Raw genomic sequence first — 25,271 nt, forward strand, 5'->3', positions numbered from 1 at the left:
TCAACTAAACTATTGTAACATTGTAATCTTATACCTATTGTAAAAACACTTATTCTGAACATATGCATTGATACAAAACTCTATACATATATATTTTTATCATTAAAAGAAAATAATATTGAAATTATATCTTTGATGAAAAATAACACAAAGTTAAAGATATCACAGGAAATCTTGAATTCAGTTCTCCTTGTCATCCCCTTCAATGGGAAGAGGGCATATTTTCTTGATGCTTCGGGTGAAAGTTCCACCAGCCGTCCGAACGGTGACAACCCTCACCTCACCATCTCGTCCAGGGTGAACTTGAACTATCCTACCTCTGGGCCACTCTAGAGGAGGGATGTTGTCCTCAATTAATAGCACCAAAGAATCAACATCAATACGTTGATTAGTATCATGCCACTTGACGCGTTTTTGCAATTCCTGCAAGTATTCTCGCTGCCATCTCTGCCACAACCGCTGCCGAATTTTCTGCAAGTGCTGCCAACGTGACAAGCGGTTATCGGGTTCTCTCAACAAATCCCTTTGCACGGGTTGCACGATCGAGTCACTTAGAAGAAAATGTGCTGGTGTTAAGACTTCTAAATCATTCGGATCATTTGGCAAGGGAGTAAGGGGACGTGAATTTAATACCGCCTCTATATCGCAAAGAATAGTGTAGGTTTCTTCGAAAGTTAGCACACGTCCCTGTGTTTCAGTCAGCAAATGTCTTTTCATCATCTTTACAGCTGCTTCCCACAATCCCCCAAAGTGGGGTGACCGGGGAGGAATGAAACTCCACTGTATCTGCTGCTGTGCGAGTGAGGAGGTAATGGTCGTTGACCCCTTTTCCAAAAAGGATTGGATATCTTGTAGTGCGTTCGCTGCTCCAATGAAATTCTTCCCATTATCAGAGAAAAGCTGCTTGCACAAACCTCTTCTCGCCGTAAAGCGTTGCAATGCAGCTAAGAAAGCTTCGGTCGTTAGCTCTGACACCAACTCCAAATGCACTGCCTTGGTACTGAAGCATGTAAATACAGCTACGTAACTCTTGTAAGTATGAATGCGGCCCCTTCTGTGGCTTTCTCTTACAGATATTGGACCTGCATAGTCCACTCCTGTGGTAACAAAGGGTCGAACAACTAACGTAACCCTTTCTTTTGGTAAATCTGCCATGCGTACCTCTGGAACTGTAGGATGGTAACAAAAGCACTTCAGACACCTCTTGACAATCCTTTTCGCTTCTCTTCTGCCGCTGATAGGCCAATATCGTTGTCGAGTTGCATGTAGCAGTTGCTCTGGGGGACAATGCTTCAGACGACGATGTTCATTTTCCATGATCATTCTGGTGATGTGATGATTTGCTGGTAGAAGCACAGGATGTCTCTGTTCTGATGTTAGCTCAGAAAAACGAAGCCTTCCTCCAACCTTAATCAATCCGTCACTATCCAGAAACGGACTGAGTGACGTTAGAGAACTCTTCTTTGGGAGGTCTTGATTATTAATTAAGCAATGTAGTACTTGAGGGAATGCTTCTAATTGTGTCCATTTGACTACCTGCTTCTCTGCTTTACAAGTTTCTTGTATTTCTAGTGAACCTTTTTTCCTTTCCGATGGTTTGAGTTTGCAGTTATAAATGAATCTTTGACAATATGCTACTATACGGCATAATTTCGGAAATGACGAGAATTTATTCAGTAGAATGCTGGTTGATGTTGCTGTCAACGTAACTGCTGTGACCTTCAGCTCTGGTAGTTCTGTTTCAAATTCTTCTGAATGCTCTGGTTGTTGACGTTGTGTGCGAAGCCAAGAAGGTCCACTCCACCACAGCTTTTTATTTTCGAGTTCTGCTGAAGTAATTCCTCTTGAGAGAAGATCAGCTGGATTTTCAGTCGAAGGAACATGCTTCCAGGTGGTTGCATCAGTGGCTTCTTGAATCTTTGCAATCCTGTTTGCCACAAATGTCTTCAGCAGCCTTGGCTCAGTGTTGATCCATCCCAAAACAATTGTACCGTCACTCCATAATCTGATCTGACCAATTTTTTCTTTCAAAGCACTCACTGTTGTTTTGACAAGTTGTGCAAGAAGAAGGGCTGCCTCCAATTCGAGTCTTGGCAACGAAATGGTTTTTAAAGGAGCTACTTTCGTCTTCGCACAAAGTAAATTGGAAATGTAGAGACCACTTTGCGTTTGACAAACTGCATAAATGCATGCTCCAAAAGCCTTCTCTGAAGCATCACTAAATCCAAACAAATCAAAAGAGCCAGAGCAATTCCCAGGATTTATGTTTCTCATAATTCTGATGTTGTTCAGTCTTTCTAATGACGTATAGTACTCGTTCCAAATCTGAAGGTGCTCTCGAGACAATGGCTGATCCCATTCAAATCCATCTACCCATAAGTGTTGCATCAACAACTTCCCTTTGATCAGTACTGGACCCACGAGTCCTAGTGGATCAAAAATCTGTGCGATTTTGGAGGCGACTTCTCTTTTGGATCTTGGTGACTGCTTTGTCAGCTCAACTCGAAACTGAAGGCAATCTTGTGCTGAGTCCCAGAGGAGTCCAAGAGTCTTACTAGCTTCACCTTTGTCTAAAACCAGTAAAGTCCCTTCGTCGCTTTTGCTCTCCAAATCCTGCAAGATCTCTTTGCTGTTGGACCTCCATTTCCTCAAATGCATTCCACCACTCTTGAGTATATTTTGTATTTGCCGCCGTAGCCCGATCACGTCTTCTAGAATGTCTCCACCACTTAAGCAGTCATCCATATAAAAATCATCACGAATAGCCTTTGCTGCTGCTGGAAATTCATTTTCATGAAGAGTAGCCAATTCATTTAAGCATCTCATGGCATGGTAAGGTGCTGATGCTGTTCCATATGTTACTGTATTCAACTGATAAATCCTCACAGGGGCTGAAGATTCCTCTTTCCACAAAATCTGCTGGAATGCTCGATCTTCAGGATGGATGAGGATTTGCCGAAACATCTTTTCCACATCTGCCGTCATGACGTACTTATGGCTGCGAAATCTAAGTACAATGTGAAAAAGATCTCGCTGTAAATTAGGTCCTGTCATGAGCTTGTCATTGAGTGATGTCCCGAGTGATGTTTTTGCCGAGGCATCAAATACCACTCTGACCTTTGTGGTGTCACTATCTGGACGTACCACTGGTTGATGGGGTATGAAGTATGAATTTGGTACATCTTGATTTTGGTTTGTTTCAATCAAGCTCATATGCCCTAGTTTTTCATATTCATCCATGAAATCTGCATAAGCTGTCTTGAGTTCGGGGTGTCTGCTTAACCTCTTGACTAATGATTCTAGTCTGTTTAGTGCGTGCTTTCTTGATTCTCCAAGGATGACATCTGGCTTGATAGGGAGCCTTACGATGAATCTACCTGTTGTATCTCTCGAAGCGGTGTCCGTGAACTGTCTTTCACATATTCTTTCTTCTGATGTGTAATGTTGAATCTCCGGAATTGCTTCTTGTTTCCAAAATTTCTCCATCTGATCTGATAATTGTTGATTGCTAATTTTCATGCATGTTGTTGTTGATCCTTGTTTGTTCTCAAAAACTTCACCACCTATAATCCAGCCGAATCGGGTGTTTTGCAGAGCTGGTTGTCCTTCAGCTTCATTCTTGGGTGGACCTATGACTATTTTCCAATAAAGTCCAGCACCAATTAACATGTCGATGTCTCCAGGCTTGTTGAATGTGGGGTCTGCCAAGCGAATGTCCTTTGGAATAATAATCTTGTCCTTCTTGATCTCCAACTGTGGCAATCGTCCTGTTATAGTTGGCAAAACTAGAAATTCTGCTTCCACCTCAGATCCGTCATTCCTTGAAGCGAGATGTACTCTCGTGATCCTTTTTGTTTCCACTTTGGAACAATCTACTCCAATGATCTGTGTGTTTGTCTTGACATTCGGTAAACCAAGTTTCTTATACAGACCTTCGTTTATTAGATTCGACTGAGATCCCGGATCCAGTAAGGCTCGGCATGTCATTCTTCTTCCGTGAACATCTTTCACATCAATTAAAGCTGTTGACAAAAGTATTTGTGATGTTATTCCTTTCGCCAAGTTCACATTGAGTGAAGCAAGTGAATGCTGAGATTCGACACACAGGTTTATGGGCACTTGATCTTCTTTGAGATTTTGTTTCTGTTTGTCATCTTCCTCAGCATGTAAAAGTGTGTTGTGAGGAAGTCCGCATTTCTTGCATTTCGATCCTCTGCAATTTTTTGCAATATGTCCTGGTTTCAAACAGTTATGACACTGTCCTTTTTCTCGAAGCAGTTTTCTTCTGTCTTCAACTGATCGTTTAATTAACTCTTCACATGTAAAAATGGGGTGACTTCCACCACACAGATTACAGCTTCCCTGAGTCGTCGTCATAACAACTTTCTTGCTAGGTTGTTTGTCCTTCGGATTTGCCTTCATGTTCAATGCCTTGGTTTTGTTATGATTTAAAAGTATGTATGATTGGGAACGCTCGGTTAAAAATTTCAAGAAATCATCCAATGCTGGCATCTTCTCTGGAGTGTTGCCTTTCACCCTTTCCTGCCAGTCTCTTTGCTCAATGAAATCCAGCTGCTTCTTTGCTAGATGAATAACCAATGTGTCCCAATATTGTACCGGTTGCTTCATTGCTTTTAATGAAGCCATGTGAGTTTGAATATGAAATTGTAATTGCCTGAGTGATTCAGATTTGTTCTCTTTAAAAATTGTAGGAAACTTGAAAAGTTCATCTAGATGTGTCTCGATTATCATCATTTGATTATCATATGTATCTACAAGCAAGTTCCACGCACTTGTGTAGTTTTCTTCTGAAATGGTAAAACCTTGAATGACTTTGCGTGCTTCACCCTGCAGAAGACCGATCAGATACTGATATTTTTGGATATTTGTTAGTTGAGTATCATTATGAATGGTTGACTCAAAACTGTTCTTAAAAAGCAACCATTTTGTGAATTCGCCGTTAAATTCCGGTAATTTAATTTCTGGTAATTTATGTATTCTTCTGTTATGATGTTGTGGAACTTCCTGTTGATGAACGGCGTTGTTTACTGCCGTGTTCATTTGAGCTAGTAAATTATTTTGAACATCATCTGCTTCATCTATTATCGTTTGCAGTTGCGTAACTGCGCGGAAATAAATAGATTCAAAAAGCTCTCGCTCTCCCTCACATTCCTCTTGAAACTGTAGTGCAGCTGTTTCATCAGTGATCTCTGTTTCCTCAATTTTAATTTGTACTTCTTCAAAAGAATTCCATAGCTCTTCACATTTTTTAATTCTAACCTTCGCCTCTGATTTTGACGTGTCAGCTGTAATCGACTTTATTATTCTTGTTAACGTGCCTTTTACTCGACTACGCGATTGTTTCAATTTCGTTAGTTGCGACATATTGAAATTAAGGTTATGCTGTGAAAGTTCGAAGGGATTGCGTGAAGGTTATGTATAAATTTAAAGGAATCGTGTTGCCGAATTGAGGCTATATGACAAAAGAATATGGATCTTTTATATTTATGACAACAGGAGGATCAATTGGCTTGAATTATTTTATTATTATTATTATTATTATTGTGTTGATCACTGCATGTTTGTTTGTTACGAAAACATGCGCTAAGAGAAAGGCTAGAATCTAAGAGTACCGTATGTATAGCAAGGATGGTGTATATGTCAAAGAGACTCACGCTCTTACGGAGATTCTTGCCTTGAGCGGCTAAGAGAATGTAAAACTTGAAATCTTGTCGCTACTTCTTTGGATGTACTAAGTACGAAAACTCGAATCTTACTTGCCTGATTACTGATTTATGCTGCAATCCGTTGAAGTTGTTGGCCTCAGCGGTCTGATCTTCGTTATGAACGAGAATGCAATATCCGTGAATGATTCCACGAATTCGAAATGTGTTGTATTTTTGCTCCGATGCTTAACCTCAATTGCGACGCATTGTTTTCACTTCTGGATTTCACTTTTCATGATCTTGCTTGTATTGAACATCTCAGGTTATTGAGAGCCCCACGTTGGGCGCCAATGTTTGTGTTTGATTTTGAAGTAAAGCAACTTGGTGCCTTCAATACTTTATTGCATTTGATGTGTCTTAATGATACGATATCACAACTTGATGACGGACATGACTGTTGCTTGCGTAACCATTTTCAACAATACCAAATCATCTGACCAATCGGAAATAGGCTTAGAAAGTGCCAACTTCAATTAATGAAATAATTTTACAAAAATGAAAAGTCTCTTCATAACAGATGTAATGAATGAAACATATATAGGCTGTTATTACAATGGGGTCGCCACTCCCAAGGTGATTTGTTAATGAATTATAAATCATGTCTCTCCATAATAAATTGAAATTAGCTAATGCTAAGATTTTGTTTCTAGAAAAGCAGTTAAGATATTCCAAATTACAGCCAGATTATTCAAGTGAGCCGACATTAAGCAGAAAGCAAAAGGTGATTGACACCATGCTAAAAAAAAAGTCAGCTAAGAAATAAGAAAAGGATGAAATATGATAATTAATTCATTTTAGATAGTATATTATTTAAAATTAATATTTAAAATTAAATCACCTAAGGGCTATAGACACAGTTTAAGGTATGACACGCTTCCCCTTCCTTTGGAGGCTCACCTGCGAAAATTAGTTAAAGGTCTTAAGTGCCCTTACGGGGTGAATACCCATGCCATTAGTGCTATTGAGAACTGCGATGAGAAGAGTGAAAACAATCGCACGAGAATTCTCATATATGATGAAGTAAAACTGAGCGAAGAGGTTCAGTTTAACACCAACTCATTTAAAGCTGATGGATCCGTAAATTTAGGAGAACACACTCAAGAACACGGGAAAAATAAACTCAAATCATGCGTTTATTGTTAATGTTTGTGCCCCTATTGCATAATTGGGTTCAACCGGTTGCTGTGTATGCAAGCCGAAATTCCACACCTGGTGATATTTTGTCCCGAATCCAGGTGGTCTTACAACTGGAGCAAATTGGCGCCAGAATGTAGGTTTCACCTCAGACGGAAGTCAGTCTAATAAAAAGGTGTGGAAATGTTTATGAATAAATGGAAAAGAAGGGAAGGTCGTGTGCTCTATTTCTAATCCTTTTGATTCTAGTAGGAGAATTTGGGCGTTTTCAGATACTGTACATATAATTAAGTGCATCAGAAATAATTTTCACGAGAAAAGGCAAGTCCATTACTATAATGAAGTTGTGGACTTTAAATTCTATCGACAAGTTTTTGAAATGGTTAACTGCCATAAATTTGCAGGTTTGAAAGTTTGCCACAAGCTAACGTCTGCACATATAGACCCCACTTCATTTCAGTGCATGAACATGAGACTTGCTTTTCAGTTGTTTAGTAATTCTGTTGCAAATGGCATAATGTTCTTTAGACAGATAAACTTGGAGGGATTTGAAGACAGCGAACCGACAGAAACGTTCACAAGAGAATTGAACATCCTAATAGATGTATTAAATACTTCTACACCAGCAGGGGCTTTTTATAAAGATTCAATAGGGCATCAAACCTTAATAAAATGGAGAGATAACCTCAGTGGGAAGAATAATACTTTTGCCTCTGAAAGAACTCTTGAATCCCTAAGGGTAACAATTGAGAGCACCATACAGGTGCCCGAGTATTTATGGAATAATGGATTCCGATATGTGCTCACAGCCAAATTTAATCTAGATCCACTAGAACGGCACTTTGATATGCTACGCTCATTAAGTTGTGACGACTACCCTTCAACAGTAGATTTTCTGAATTTACACATGTTGCAGTCTATTTATATCCCAACCAAACTTGCCCTGTCTTCGGGTAGTAATCGTGAGCCCAAATTTGAACTGACATTAACATCATTCGTCAATCAAATGAGAACACTGGCTAAGAAGACAGAGAAGACAAATAAGGCTGTAGTAGAAAATGCACAAAATAAAATAAGCACTAGACTTTACTGAGAACATGGATGACCTCTTACCAGACTGGGAGAATAATTTAGGTCTAATTAACAGTGATAGCAGCAGTTTGCAAAGTAGTGTTTGATTTATTATCTATAGAGTGTTCCAACCTTAAATTGCAGTACAGCGTAGATGGAGTGCGCTGTTGCGAAATCGACTCGTGAAGATCACGCTCGAGTGTGACTCAAACAGGGCGTCACAGTTCCACATTTTTCGTTTGTAATTTTGTAATTTTAAGTTCATTCATTCATTAATTAATATTTGTAGGATGGTAAAATAAATACAACATACCTTAAACACTGGCGTTGCTCTCAGACATTGGACGTACACCTTCTAACATTTATGCAAGGCCTGATGTTCCCGCTTTGGATGAACCGGGTTCGGGATGTGAACTTGAGGATGATCCGGACGATGAAGAAAGTCGTATTAAAAACTTTTCATCGTGGACATCATCCTGTAATTCGTCTGCTTTCCACAAAACTCTTTCATTTTTCTTTACTTCGTTCACGTAATTTGTCCAATTGTCTTATATTTTTATGGCATAAAAATTTTAGTTCAGCATTTAGAACAAAACCATGTTCATTACTCACGTGGACTACGGCAAATCACGGTCCTCGGCTTTTCGGTGGCCTAAGTCTCGAACTCACCCCTTCAAAAGCGGCCTGCCGTGCACTTTTCACTATCGTATCCTTCCATTCTCTTGTCACTATCTGCCCAATATTTACCCACGATTCATCTGTGTAAATTATAGCTTTATTTTGTGCTCTTAAACGTTTTATCTCCCTGAGATATCTGTGCCTCCAATTAATAATTTCATCGGTTTCAGTGAAAGCTGCTTTATTACCCCGTCTTAAATAACGGAAGCCTATATCATGTAAGAAGCGATTCAACGTAGTTTTGGAAAATCGTGGCAAAGAATCTTCTCCATTTACGCGACTCACAATCGCGTTCAATGTCGGTGGTATGTTAGCAAATAAAAGAGTGAACCACCCGACGCATCCACTTCTAACAATTTCATCATATTTAATTTTTCTGTCGTCGTCCTCTTTTTTTTTTTTCCTCGAGAGTTCGCAAAGGACCGTGTGTGTGTTCCTTCCTTATAGCATAGATTGTTCTTTCGGAACAACCTGTAGCTTTAGCTGTTTCACAGTTTGCGCTGCTCATATTCATAGTCTTTAAAAAATAATCCAGGACACTCATTATAATATTGCGTTCTTTTCCCCTGAGTTTACCTACGGAACGTTTCTTTTTAATTTGACGATCCATTATACATCCTTCTGCACTTTTTCTTCGAACTAAGAACTATACATACGAACACGAACTGTCAACTACACAGACTACACAAACACAATCCACTTGTCCTCAAGAACTATACATTTATCACTGATCTTGTCCGGCTGCATGGCTAAATGGTTAGCGTGCTGGCCTTTGGTCCAGAGGGCCCCGGGTTCGATTCCCGGCCGGGTCGGGGATTTTAACCTTCATTGGTTAATTCCAATGGCTCGGGGGCTGGGTGTGTGTGTGTGCCGTTTTCAGCATTAGAATTCATCACAGGTAGGGGCCCCATTCTTATAGACGCGCAGGTCGCCTATGGGGCGTCAACACTGGAAAGACCCGCACTCGGCCTCTTCGGAGGCCACACGCCATTAAATAATATATATGTATATATATATATCACTGATCTTTATTTAATCATTCTTATGATACTGATTAAATGAACACCACTGCACACGGCTGCCAGTATATTTAAAAGCTCAGCCAGCTGAGTCACTCGTGAAACGTAAACAAAAAGAGACGTTCTCCCTGTCATAAATTAAAATAGGGACTTGAGGAATGATTTAAAAATAACTTCCATATTCGAAGAGCGTTTGCTTTGCTTTAACCACGCCATGATCCTTCTGCATATTTTCTTCGAAATTAGATCCCCACGCACGAGCACGAACTCACGAACCACACAAATGAAATACACTTTCCCTCAAGAATTGTACATATGTCACTGATATGTATTTAATCACTATTATACATACTACTGACGAAATGAGCACTGCACTGCATGCGACTGTCTGGAAATGTTAAAAGCGCATGTTTGGGAGATGACTACCAGTACTTCAGCCAGCCAGACAGACAGCCAGCCGAGTCACGCGCGAAACTAAAATTCAAGGAGATATTCTTCCTGTCGCAAATTAATAACTAAGCAAGATAGGAACTTTGGGATTGTTTTAAAAATAACTTCCATATCCGAAGACCATTTGCCTTGCTTTGACCCCCCATGCAAATTCAATAGGAAAGACGCTGGCCAGCGACTGACTTTTTCGTGCCTGAACATAAAATTTCCTGAACATGACTGAAAATAAACTCATATACTGCATTTTCTTATCATTTAAATTTAAAAATAAACTTATCTACATCGAGCTGAAATGTTTCTTTACCAGCAGTGAAAAAATTAGGAAAATAATGAATATAAAATAGGAGTTACGGCATGAAAAGTTATATGCAATGAAGATTTTGCATTTGGCGAAACTTTCCATTATATTACCATTTTCACACTAAATTATTTTTTTACATTTTTTTGTTAACGGCATCAAATGTGCCTTGAAATTCTGTACATAACACCATATTCACCCATTTTAACCGATAACATTCTGATTCACGGATATATGGCAAACCCGCTGCGTTAGAGTAGGACAGCGCTACCCGCAAAACATGGGAGAAGGAAAGAGACGGAATTGTCCCATTACTGCTGTACTGCAATTTAAGGTTGGAACGTTCTATCGGAGGATATATAGCACACAATGTATTCAAGGTCACAAAATGTCATAAATGTGTCAGCCTGCTTCACGGAAAGCCTACAGAAGAAATACTTGCCGCAGCCCTCACATTTATTAGGGACTATTGCAATAAATACAGCACTGACAGCATTTTACTCAACCATCCTTCAAGAGCAGTTTATAATGTGATTGTGCAAGTTGAAAGTGTAGTGGAACAAAAACTTTCCTGTGAACATAGTCTATGGGGCGATATATTTTACGAGTGTTGACCTAAATGATTAATTATTCAAACCTTGGTTGATCTAAATTATCAGTTCATCGTCGTAAAATAATTAGTATTAAGTGAATGTGTCCCATATGCTATTTTGGACAGTTTGCACAGTATTTCTACTATGATACTACGTCAAGTTTTAAGAAGTGCAATAAATTAATCACGTAGTGCTTCAAGACTATTCTATTTTAATTTGTTGTTCTTTTAAATCCACTTTATATCATAAGTGAGCAAACCGGTTTGCATATGTTTTTATCAGTTTATGGTATAAGACTCGCAAGACTTGTTGAAAATATGAAATTTTTTTGCGCATCGCACTGACACAGATATGTCTTACGGCGACGATGGGATAGGCAAGGCCTAGGAATGGCAAGGAAGCGGCCGTGGCCTTAATTAGTATATTTTAACACAGTTTCATGTTGTTAATATGGTTTTAAATTGTGATCAATTTGACGCTGATAAACTTATATGTTTGTCTACAAACTTCTATCAGCTGATGATGCCGCAGAGGGACGTCAAAACTAGTACTGAGTGAAATATATGTTGTAATTAAATCTACGCAACAATTTTTATGTATTGAATAACGTGGACCCAAATTATAATTTTAAAAAGTTGTAATCTATGTACTTAGCGAGTTGGCCTTGCGGTTAGGGTCATGCTGCTGTGAGCTTGCATTCAGGAGATGGTGGGTTTGAACCCTACTGTTGGCAGTCCTGAAGATGGTTTTCCATGGTATCCCATTTTTACATCAGACAAATTCTTGGGCTGTACCTTAATTAAGGCTAGGGCCGCTTCCTTCTCATTCTAAGTCCTTTCCTATCCCATCGTCGCAAAGAATCTATGTGAGTGAGTGCATCGTTGAAACAATAACAAAACAAAATATTTACAATACTGTGTTATTTCTGATGTTGATATCTGACTTTTGGATGCATATTTCAGCAACGGGAGTCAAATTTTCAACTGACAATTTTTGCGATAAGTGTTTGTGTGGTTTTGATTTAATGACCATTGCATCCAGGATCAGTATTTTATAATGTGCAACATACCTTGAGTACATGTATTATTTTTATGTAATTAATTTTGATGCTGTTTCTAATTTTGATGCTGTTTCTTCAGTTTTGTGCATCTATTGCTTTACTGCATTCTTTTTAAAAATTTGTAGTGGTAGGATAGGAATTACATGTGATGAGTGATCGCTGTGTTATTAGATGTAGCACTATGTTGTGACACACAACCTTTAATATCTCACAAAAAAATATAAGACGAAGTGAAAGCGTTTTGCACGACCAGGGATCATAACAAGCGGTACAACAATAATATAAATAGAAACACTTACCAAAGAGAACCCAAGGAAAAGGTCGTCACAGTGTGAAAGCAAAGGCACACGAGGCCAAGCAGAATGATTAAAACTTAATTTTAATTTATCCTTGGCTGAAATAATGAAATTAACTAATTTTGTGGAGAAAAAGAAACTTTAATTAACCCTTTCGCACTCAGCGCGCCGATAGAGAGGTTATGGCGAAAACACTCACGGCGCCGATATATCGGCTCTGTCCTATTTAGGCATTTTCGTCATTTCCGTGGCTGTTAAATCGTAACAGTTGACCGTGACGGTACCTTAAAACGTTGAATTTGCGTTTTACTCTACAGATATATCCACCTGCCCCACAAAATATTTTTATTTTCGCCAAATGAAATCTGTTGACCGTGAATGTTTATGTTGTGGTTATTTGAAGTTGTTAATTGCGTGGATCTGTTTTGGTTGGCTTATGAATACAACAATTTGATCTTGATATGAGTTTAGTTAAGAGTATATTTCGTTTCTTTGGCTGTGTTCGCTGTACTTCGCAAACTATAATTTTACTCCATTTCATAACTCCGTTGTTGCACGTGCTTGTCTCATCTTTTTATCGTAATGACTAGGCCATATTCAAGGCCGAATGAGGCCGATATCCTTGAATTTTCAGATGATTTAGACAGTAATAATGACATTCTTTTGCCGAAATGTGGGAAATGACACAGTCACAGCTGCTCACCGTGCATCGGACCGCGAGGCCCTGACATCGATGACCGTTACATGTACAGTGAATAACTATGTGCCATGCTTCATGACTGAATTGCAACACACACATCGTATTGATATCAAATTAATCAGAAATAAATGTTCTTTCTTTCACGTCTAAGAATAAAGAAGGAATACGCAATAATGTCTGATTTTTCAGCCATTGAAAATCAAAAATTATTTTTTTTTAATTTATTTTCAAAATTGAATAATTTTTTCTGTCTTTACCAATAACAATACGTTTTAGGTATGTTCATTTCTGAAATGCTCATAGTTTCCTGTATTAGTGTGATTTATTTTATTTTAATGTGTGTTAAACTCTGTACGTGTTGATTTTTTGTAAGTCGGTTTGGAAAATGACAGAAATTAGTCTGAGTGTCTTCGAGCAAACTTCTGTATATAGGCTGAGTGCCAAAGGGTTAAATTAAATTGATTGAAAAACTTCGGACCATAGTTAACAAAACTACAAATTAAACCAATTCAGATATCAACAATTAAGTAGAGATCAGTAAAGGGGAAAAATGCATTAATAGCAATCTCGCAGTGTCTGAAAACTTCAGTTAGGATGTGAAAACAGAAAACAATTTCTAAGGGACTAACTCGGTTTTGTAGTTAGGATATGAAATCGGTAATGAAATACAAACGACATGCAGACTCTAAATTAAACAGGAGAAGAAATCAAATATAATCCAAATAACGACCACGAAGAAATAATACAAGCTCAAATAAATTAAATATCAATACCACAAGAGCCACAGTAAATCAGACTTAATTATCAATAGAGCGGATGAAAATCCAACCAGACAAGGAAAATTATCATCCCAATCGGCAAATGTCAAATGTCATTATAATGAGACGACACGCAAATGTCAGGCTCAACAGAGTACACGCCCCCAAACTGTTTACACTCGGTTACATAGCAAGGAATCATGTGACGCCCATATACCAACAACATGGCGACCCAAACAAACCGAGCAGTCAACTAGAAAAGGTTTTCCTCTTACTACCTTGATCCCCAAAATGGTGGTTGGGAAATATACAAGATAACAACCATGATTGCAAATGAGTTAAATCAGATCAATTTAAACCACCGAATAGAGAATTATACCAATAATGTATTCATAACCAATCATTCTTCGAAGTTCATACAACATAGATTCACTTAACTTTACTTCATGAAGCATTTAAATTCTCACCATGAAGGTCAAACCGAAATACACATTTACACTTTCATTGAAACCCCAATTACAAGCCAAACATAACATTGACATGATTATGATCTGATTTTCAAATATTCCACCAATTCTGAATTACACGAAAATTGAATCAATAATTTCTCACACGGTTATTACACCAAAACAGTTTCCATTGCTTCTTAATGTCATGCATTAGTAGTATCCGTTGATCAGGTTAGTCCCGTAGACAAGAAGATTCAAACATACTCACAGGGTCGGAGAATATCAAATTAAAGAAAAACAACCAACATTTCAGGCCTAATCGCCCGGGTGGCGATTATTCTACCCTGGATCCAGTCCGAGTAACATCTCCACAGCTCTCAAATGGATAGTTGTACCACTTAATATTCAACCAGAACGTTAGCCAGCAAGCTGCCTTCTTGAAAATAATAATCAGAACAACTGCACTCGCTCATTGTCGTGCTTACGGCAGATGATCGCGGAGCAAGTTCGACTTCACGTACCCAGGCGGCAGCACACACAAGCGACCAGGAATGCTAGTACACCGTTTCCCCCACTAGGAGGCGCACAATTAGTGAGTCGAGAATAAGGAAATGCATTTTACGAAGGTCTAACCCACACAATAGACCACAAATCACGTGAATGCATAGACAGAGCTGCAAAATACTTCATGACTCGCATCCAATCATTTAAAATCCATTATAAATAGAAGGCTTCTGTATCAAGATAATTTTGGCCAAGTTCACTAAATGCACACTTCAATTGACCCAATCAGTGACACTTTCACACCATTCATCTTCTTAACCTGTCTTTCATTTTATTTCATTGCTCTTCATATTATTTTTCATGAATAACCCCCACCCCACCTCCAACTATTTCTTTAGTATAGTGGACTTTTTATTTTCTGTTTCCTCACATCCAAGAAAATTTCAGGCTTGTGCAAGAATGATGATTACACTATTTTTTGGAATATAATAATGCATAGAGAACCCTTGTATGACCCTAAAGATATTTTGTGTATTATGGGCTGTGAAAGTGTAATCTGAGTAATATTTTTCCTTGTGCTTTGAATTATTTAGGTTCTGTTGATTGTACCCTGTTTTAATTTTTCCTCTTTTTTTTTTCAGACCAAAACGAAACGGAAGAAGGAACGGAAGACTAATTCTGAATCGTCTACTGTCACAATGATCAAAGATGTCCCAGAAACTAACACAAGGTTTGTGTTCTCGGAATTTTCTATTCATATATAATATCTTTGATCATGTTATAGTTAGCTGGAAGAATATGAAGAATGTATGATCGCATTGTGAAATATGTACAATAGAACCTCTGTTATACGTTCCCGGAAAATATGTTTTCCCATATTATTAGTTCAACGTGGTCCCACGAGCATCCTAATTAAATCGCGCTGTAAAAATCCTGCATTATCCGTTCCTCGAAGAAACGATTTCCCGGATCAACCTTCCAGAAATTTCAGTCCCATCAACGCTAAATCCTCGATCACACGTCTTTCAAGAAACTGTATCTTACAAAAGGACGGCTATGGCATACTTACGGATCTTGGTGTTAACGTCCCGTAATTGCAGTAATTTGAGGAAGTAGCCTACAGCACCGTACTGGAAAAGTGATCGGCATAAGGGACCATCTTAGTGTCTCGTTCGAGTGGTATTGTTTAGAGAATCCTTGGAAATCATAAGGCAGAGTGTATCTGCAACAATTGGAAGGAAACAGAGTGTATTTTGGCAGCTCTGCTTGAATACGGAACGAATTTCGTCAAATGTTCGTACTTGCAAAACGTCTACGTTATGTCCAGGGTTACATGTTTATTTTTTTACTTTTTTCAAGTGTATCGCCGAACAGGTTTTCGGCACTTCCCTCAGGGCACTGTATAGTTGCTAGGCTTTCATGCAGGAATCGAAACTGCTCCTTCTTAAGTAACACAAATTTAGTATTTTAATATTACCGTTATCGTATACGATTGTTATCAAGACCAGAACCTTACATACTGTACATAAAGTCGTCGGACATTTTGGGATTGCCTATTACTGTTTTGGTCTTAATATAAGACTGGGAATTTCAAGTTTTTCTGCTAAAATGTTATAAAAACTGCAGTCAGTTTTCTGCGCACGTTACATTTAAAAACTTTGTATAATTTCACAGTCGTACAGACGTGCAGTGAGCGCGCTTTCCAGCTGAGTCAAGGTCACGAATAACCGTAATTTCGGAAGTATTAATGATAATTTTTCTCTTTCCAATTTGATTGTGATTAGTGACGGGCAGAGTTGAATATAATGCATTTGAGAAATTGAGGATCGATACTTACATTCAAAACCATATTCTTGAGTTCAACCGGTTCAACATAACCTTTAAAAGATAAGAATTCCATAGTGTTCCGTATTTAAGTGAGTTCACTATTAAGTTGAAAGAAGATTTATGATGGTCCAACCTTTCAATACTATTAAAATAAGAAATGTTTTACATTCTTACTTAATTATAATTGGTACCGCTTTCGACCAGTATTCTTGGTCATCATCAGCCGATCACAAATAGGTAAATAAAATGTGAAGTTTAAATAATTCTGTCAGTTCCTGTTTGTGAAGCACTAAAACACTTTAGGGAGCACTGTGTGTTGAAATTTCAACCAATCACAAATAAATATAAAAGATGATGCATAGGAAACAAAATGTGGAGATTAAATAATTCTATCAGATGCTGTTTATGAAGCACTATAACACTTTATGGAGCACTGTGTGTTGAAATTTCAATGTTATGAAGTAGTCTAGAATCAATACGTATTTTTCAGTTGCAGTTCATGAGGCACTGTATAATTTTAGGGGTCAGCACTGCATGTCGATAGTTCCAAAAATATTGAAGAAGTCGTAGATCAAATACGTAAATGTAGTATGGAGCAAGTTCTTGAAGAGTAGCAAGACGTGCCGATCGGCACTGTGCTTCCAAATGTTTGTGGAAATCCGCTGAAAAAATTTAAAAAGTTCAAATATCAAGCCTTTAAATGCTGATATGAGTGAAATAGTACAATATACTGTAGTTGTATATTATTTGTCGAAAGAAATATATCCAGATTAAAGAAATTCATATGTTAGATTCTTGAAGTTATTGAAACATATGACAGAAAAAACAATTGTGAAAAGAAATACTAAAAGGCGCAAAATTGAAACAGTTGAAGAGCGTAATCACATAGCGTGTTATATCTTGAAGGCAAGAGTTGGGGTCGATTTTAGAATAGCGTAATGTATCAATTTGAAAGAGTGGTCTAAATCATTTGAGTTGTTAGAAAATATAATTAAATTAGGAGAAGGGGGGGGGGGGAGGAGAAGGAAGGTAAAAAGGAAAGAAAAAGTTGAGGTAGAAAAATAATGATTAAAATAAAGGAAAAAATAGGGAAATAAATGGGGGGAGGTGTTGTAGTTTAAGGTGGATCAGGTGGATGGGTTATAGGAAATGGAAAATGTCAGTAGGAACTATATAAGGCCTGGATTATTGAATTTGGGTTTGTAAATTCAGCAATTTTGAAAAATCGGATAAGGAAGTCGAATAAAATATTAGGTTTTTCAGAAATGTCATTTAAATTGGAATTGGGGCTGAAGTATTGGTCAAGATGAATAACACAATTTTCAGTAGTGTTTAGAAGGGGGCCTTTGGTAATAACTTTTAAGTATTTTTATGTCTTTATCAATACTGGTGAAATCATGATTAGTCTTGTGTGTGTTGTCCTATTGCAGAGAATCTGTTGTATTTTATGGCGTTGATGTGTTCTGAGTATCTGATATTAAAGTTATGTCCTGTCTGTCCGATGTACGAAGAGGTACAGTTATTGCATTGGAATCTGTATACTCCAGATTTAGAAAAAACATTAGGTTTATTAATTCAGCCTCCATGGCTCAGGCGGCAGCGTGCCGGCCTCTCACCGCTGGGTACCGTGGTTCAAATCTCGGTCACTCCATGTGAGATTTGTGCTGGACAAAGCGGATGCGGGACAGGTTTTTCTCCGGATATTCCGGTTTTCCCTGTTTTCATTCCAGCAACACTCCAATATCATTTCATCTGTCATTCATTAATCATTGCCCCAGAGGAGTGCGACAGGCTTCGGCAGCCGGCACAATTCTTATCCTTTTTTTTACACACAGCACCTCGCACCAGTAGCATTGGAATACAGTGACATAACCCCAAAAAAATGTGTTAACCAATACAAAGTAAGATTTTTCACAGATTTGACTAATTATTTACATTATACACCTATGTAGAATTATAAAAGAAAAACAAGGCCCCCGCCCACATCAGAAACAGTTAGAATGGTAAGCAGCACATGTCTACAGAATAGTTAACAAAGATTTACAGACCTTCATCTTGACTCTGGCCATGGCTCATCTAGCTAGCATGTATATGTTTAGCTGCTCATTATTTCAGTATACAGCATGGTTACAATATACATCATCCTTTCTTCCATAATTTCTTTTAAAACTAGTAGTGACAAAGTATTTGAAAGAGAAAACACATGGAAGACATGTCAACACCTTATAACGCGCACACGTTTCACGATAAATTTGTAACTGGTTGTGCCCGCACATGGTCTGAAATTCTCGGTATTGTTTGATACAAGCTGCATTTACCACATCCTTCACATGATGAAAATTTTTATGGACCACGTTTTACAGTCTACTCGCTGGCCTCAGTTTAATGGAAACGATTCACAAAGTTATTCTAGTTACTTTTAGTATGTGGATAAACCTTCACAACTGAAATGAGATAAATACTGCTTACATGAAAGCTCTCTAGTATTTGACACTATTCTTCTTGTTATTAAGATCAGAGCTTAACTCCTCTCATTACTGAACTATCAGGTTTTCGGCTACGCCCGAACACTGTTACAGACTGCTATGTCCTGGAGTGATTTTGAAACTGTCCCACATCTAGCAAATGTGTATGTTGATTAATCGTGTCGTGCCTGGTGAGCTGATCCTCTGTCACGCCAAAACATTGATGTGAAATCCACCAACAAATGTAGAATCTTCCAAAATTCCAATAGGGAACTCAAACAAAAGATAAGATTATCTATAAAATTAGAGCGATTCCAACTATGACATTCACTTCCTTGCTTTGGCCCAATTATCATCTGGAACTTGACACATTGATCGCACTATTCCCTCCGTTGCATTGATGTATCCGTGCGCTCTCCTTCTTACAACCCGTGTCTATATTTTGAAATTTCGGTTTTATATTTCAATTAGCCATAATACAATAAAATTCCATTCATCATAATATCGAAATATGAAATTTAACCATGCCACATATTCAACACTGGTGATGCAGGACCAAGGAGAGCCTACTTGAAGACTCTTAGCATTGAACTCTGTGAACCCCATATGCTTTGAAGAGCAACAATGGACTACTTCACCTCAGCAGCAAATAAGGAGGAGTAAACTGCTTTGTACAAAAAAAAAAAACAAAGCTTAATGGGTGAGGGGAAATCTCAGATGCCACCGGCCATGTGGCCACTGCTGGGTTAAACAGATGACAGGTGCTGAGTGTGTGTGGCTGCATTCATACTCTTGTAATGTGAGCTATGCCAAAAAATCAAGTCCTAAATAGAAAGATAGGAACATCGAAAGGAACACATAATAGGATAAATAGTATAGTGCCAGGTCAGTGGAGTAAGAGGTAATTTGGAAGTTTTGTTTTCTGAACATCGGTCTGTCTAAATTTAGAATTTTTTAAGAAAAAGAATCATTATCTGAAAGATTTTCTTGCTTTTGTCTCTGTGTATATGAATGCAACAGCTCCAGGCTAGGTGATAGATTTACTATTACCTTTAAGAAACTCATTTCGGGACAACATTCTGTTATCCTGGAGTCTCTAAAGACTATGTTGGCATTTAAAAGGGATGTATACGTCTTGAATTAACCGTTATTTTTCTTGCAACTAAAATTGTGTAAGATGTCGAATTGAATAAGTTGACTGCTGTAGCCCTCTGTGTTTTTAACATTTATTTCTCCAGTTTTTTCTTGCCTTGCTGTGAAAGATGATTTGATTCATAATTGTAATGTCTTTTGTTTTCAGTGATCGAGTTAAAAGGCTTCAGAAATTGGATGCTCTGAGGAAAATAAATTTTGGCTTTGCACCCGATACTACTGTAAGTTATGTTTCTGGATGTTTCTTCTCAAATATAGCCTTGTGCACTATTTCCTAACCTTTTCATGCTTATATACCCCTTTTATACTAAGTTCTATAAAAGTTCAATGATTTAAAATAATACTTTTAAAAAACCCTAGTTAGAAGTGAGAGTCAAATTTGCATCAGCCCCAAATCGGGTCAGCATATAGCGTGCAGTTGAGAATAAATTACACTACTCAGCAAAGGATGTGATAAGTGATTTTGGCTAAATAAGGTATCCTGATTTCATATATGTCACTTTTTTTGTATCACATGTAGTTCAGTGTTGATCACCATTTACTGTCTGAAAATGTCATTGTGGTTGCAGTTTGCTTTGTTAGGTTATGCGTATTTGTTAGCCCAACCTCCTCCACCGAATATGTCCCCTCCATTGAACTCTGTTTATATCAGAGGCCTTTTGTAGAAGTACTGCCCGAAATGCAGAGTTGCGGTTTATTCAAGTGTCAATTTGTCGTGAGTGTGAGCAAGTCTGGGCTGTTGTTTGTATTGTGTTCTTCTTCGTCTACCGCTTTTCCCATACCTGTAGGGTGGCGGATGTGAATGGAGTCGCGCATATGGATGTAGTCCTGTTTTACGGCCAAATACCCTTCCTGATGCCGGGCCTATGTGGAAGGATGTAATCACTGTTGCGTGTTTCTGTGGTGGTTGGTAGAGTTGTCTGAATATGAAGAGGAGAGTGTGTTGGGACATATGTCTCCGTGGCTCAGGCGGCAGTGGACCGTCCTCTCACCGCTGGATACCGCGGTTCAAATCCCGGTCACTCCATGTAAGATTTGTGCTGGACAAAGTGGAGGCGGCACAGGATTTCCTCCGGGTACTCCAGTTTTCCCTGTCATCTTTCATTCCAGTAACACTCTCCACAATCATTTCATTTCATCTGTCAGTCATTAACCATTGCCCCAGAGGAGTGCGACGGGCCTCGGCAGCCGGCACAATTCATATCCTCGCCGCAAGTTGGGAGCTTCATTCATCCCGTCCCTGACCCGGTCATTGACTGGAAAACACGTTGTAGGTTTTCATTCATTCAGTGTGTTGGGACATATACAAACACCCAGTCCCCAAGCCAGAAGAATTAATCTCATACAATTAAAATCCCCGGCCCAACTGGGAATCAAACCCAGGACCCTCTGAATCGAAGGCCTCAGCGCTAAACATTCAGCCAAGGAGTCGGACGTTGTTTATGTTGCATTATGATAATGGCGAGTGTGTTGGGAATTAGAAGATAATGCGTGAATAAGCCAAACTCATTCTGTTACGTGTGTGGTTGTTAATGAAGTGGCAGTAACTGCATTGGTGAAACTTTTATATTATAATGTATTTTAAAGTAAAATTAGGAGACATGGACAAGGTGTAAGCTCCTCACGTAATTTGTAAAACATGGCTTGAAAACCTATGACATTGGAGCCATCGGAAACGTATGGCCCTTCCATTTGGCGCAAGGATGATTGGGCGCAAGTTCCCGGACCATACCAATGACTGTTAATTTTGCCTGTGCAACATTGCTGGATTTAATAAGAAAAACAAGGACAGTGTTGTTGAGCGAATTTAAAGTTGGCGATGAGATCTGTCCCTCATAGACCAGAAATTCCAATACTTTCACCTCCTACCATTTTTACCTGACTCAGAAGCTTCTGCAAGTTTCGATGACAAGAAAGTTGATGGATTTATTAGCAGCCGCAGAAGCAGTGAATCCACAATTGTTTAACCAGCTGGAGTTGAGTGATCTGTATACGAGACCTCTGTCTCACAAAGTAAACAAATGACCTACTAGGATCACAATTGAAAAAATCTGCTTGCTCTTAGAACTACCTTTTCTTGGTATACAGAAGGTCGTTGAAGGATGCTGTTATCAATTTGAGAACGTCAAAACTGGGAGTGATGATTCATGTCAGTACTGAGAATGTATGTGGAGAGTTTCGTGAGATTTGCTGCAATGATGCCGAAGAGGATTGATCCTTACTGGGAGGGCTACGTAACAGCCCTTTCTAATGCTAAATATAGCTGTTCTGCAATCCAAGGAATGTGCAAGAAGCGTGATTTCTTGATAACAAAGATTGGGATCAGTGCTGTATTGAATAAAAAAGGCAAAGGCCGATTGATGGCTTTATTCCAGAGGGGAAATCCACGCCCAGCCACCAGCCGTGTACCAGAATTGGTGAGTAAAGTGAAGGCCCTTGTCTCAGGTGATAATGCTGCCCCCCCAAAAGGACTATCACACACAAGTTGGGGATTACTGACAGGTGGTAACGAAAAGCAGTGTTGCACAGTAATGTTATGCATGTTAGCTAATGGAACTCATCTTCCTCTGTATGTAGTTCTGAAAAGAAAAATACTTCCAAAAGAAAATTTGCCGTCTGGTATATTCGTTCAAACCCAAGAATCCGGTTGGATGGACAGTGAACTTAGGACTGGAAGTGTGTTTGATAACATCACCTGGGAGCTTTATTGCAGAAGAAGAGCCTGCTTGTGCTCAACAGTAATCGCAGACATATTATGGATACCATAAAGGAATTGATAAGTAAAGGAAGAATTGATCTGGCAATAATTCCAGGTGGACTGCCCACTGTGCTACAGCCATTGGATGTGTGAGTGTGAACCGGCCTTTCAAAGCTGCTATGAGACAGCTCTACACCAAGTGGATGATGTCTACCGGCGATCACAGACACCAACTGGACGAGTGAAACGGCCCGAAATGGAACTTCTATGCAAATGTATAAAGACTGCATGGGATCACATCTCTGATTTGCTGAGAAAAAGTTTCAAGAAATGTGGACTTTCAAATTCTGTTGATCGTAGGGAGGACAACTATGTGACGGAAGGCGACAATGATGAAAGTTTCAATGGTGGTAGTTCTGATGATGTTGAATTGTGCCTGATTTTTACATTGAACTACAGTGAAACTCGGTTAAGAAGTTTTTCCTGCCTAAGAAGTGTGATATTCTTGGTCCATTGATCGGTTGCATTAAGGTAAAAGAATAGTAGAAGAGGCAAAGAAAGACCCATATCTCTCTCTACGTTCCAGGAAGCGAACACAGACACACTATATAAACATGGAAGAATGGATGACACACTTTGGCAATATACTCATCAAAGAAGGAATAACAAACATCCCAGAAAATTATCAAGGAACCAATACACTAGCGCCAACAGAATGGACTCCGTTGAAAACAAATGAAGTCCAAACCATCATCTCAAGCACAAAGAAAGACAAAACTGCAGGACCAGACAACATATACAGTGAGTACATAAAAGACACTGCTCATCTCCTACTGCCTACATGGACAAACTTGTACAATAAATGCATTGAGAGAGAGATGGAGATATTCAACTGTTAAAGTACTCTATAAAGGAAATGGTGACCCATATGACACAAACATGTACAGAGGCATCGCTCTGGAGAACGTACCGTTCAAGATATTCACGATAACAATCGTGGCGAGAGTCAGAGAAGAAATAGATGAGTATATACCAGAAAATCAATTCGGATTCAGGAAAGGAAGATCAGCTATTAATGCCATACAATTACTACTCAATAACATATGGGAAGTCCTTGAAAAAAGAGAAAAGTTTTACGTAGCGTTTATAGACTTCACAAAAGCATTCGACCTCATCAATCGGGAACTTGTGACCCAGAAGCTGGAAGAAGCCCTCAACAGAAACAATGTGTGGACTAAAACCATAAAAACGATACTACAGTGGAACAAAATAAGAATCTCTGACAATATATCACTCTCAGAACCGATACTTCAAACGAACAGGATATTACAGGGTGACCCAATTAGCCTATTACTTTTCATCCTGGCAGCAGAAGAAATATTGAGAATAACCCATAAGGAAGACGTCGTATCGTACGCCTACGCCGATGATATAGTGATCGGATCAAGAGACATCACGAAACTACAAAACGCGATAAGACATGGAGTAATGGTGCTATAAACATAAGTTTGAAATTAATACATCAAAAACAAAAATGATGGTATTTAGACAAGGAGGAAAGATCCCAGCATTGGCAGAAATATTCATAAAGAGGCAGAAAGTAGCCATAGTAAAAGACTTCAAGTACCTTGGCATTACTCTGCAAACAAGTGCCAAATGCCTTACAAAGCATGTAACAGAGAAAGTAACATATGGGATAGAAATCATATGGCCGTACCTCACAGAAAAGAACCTATCCTCTCTAGAAAGAGTAAAAGCTCTATACATAAAAAGAGCGGTTGGAGTATCCAAGACAACAAGATCAAGATTTGTCTACCTCCTAGCGCAAGAATCCTTCCTCATTGAAGACTTCAGAACACACTTGACCCTACCCAACACCAGAGCATCAGAGAATATCCTAGCAACACTCAACAAAAAAAAGAGAAGACATTCCTTCAGAATTTTTTGGAACTGGGGCCACGATAGACCGGACATGTTGATGTAAATTCGTAATTAGGTAGATAATACTTCTTTAAAAGCACTATGCATAAATTTTTCTGTACATAATTTATAGGAGATATATCGTACTAAAGTTTGTGTAATTTTTACGTTCTAAATTTTGGACTAAAAAATCTCTACTACTTGAAAAAATTCTGCAATTGAAAATTCCATATGCAGGTTTGTTAATATAGCTGTGATACATATACAGTACCATGCAAATTTTTTTACAGTTGGCTGAATATTATGGGAGAAAAATGGGATTTAAGTGTAAAAATTACAATTGGCGGGAAAATTAAAGCAAAGTTCAAGTGATGTTTTCTTTCCGGTTCATTACCTAAAAGTCATCAGAGCCATATGTTTTTCCTTCCCTTCCTTTCTTAGTAGCTTCTTTATGAATACTGGTAACTCTAGAA

The 25,271-nt window shown here is 38.6% G+C and overlaps 1 protein-coding gene across 1 annotated transcript in view; it reads left to right on the forward strand.

The window, feature by feature from the left end:
* The window catches only part of LOC136879362 (E3 ubiquitin-protein ligase TTC3), a 349,380-nt gene that overhangs the window by 115,260 nt on the left and 208,849 nt on the right, over positions 1-25,271 (forward strand). The window contains exons 14-15 of the mRNA XM_068229092.1: positions 15,378-15,466; positions 20,329-20,401. Of these exons, the coding sequence (XP_068085193.1) occupies positions 15,378-15,466; positions 20,329-20,401 (162 nt within the window). The remainder of the gene's footprint in view (positions 1-15,377; positions 15,467-20,328; positions 20,402-25,271) is intronic.

Source organism: Anabrus simplex, chromosome 8 (genome assembly GCF_040414725.1).
Source record: "Anabrus simplex isolate iqAnaSimp1 chromosome 8, ASM4041472v1, whole genome shotgun sequence".
Classification (NCBI taxonomy): domain Eukaryota; kingdom Metazoa; phylum Arthropoda; class Insecta; order Orthoptera; family Tettigoniidae; genus Anabrus; species Anabrus simplex.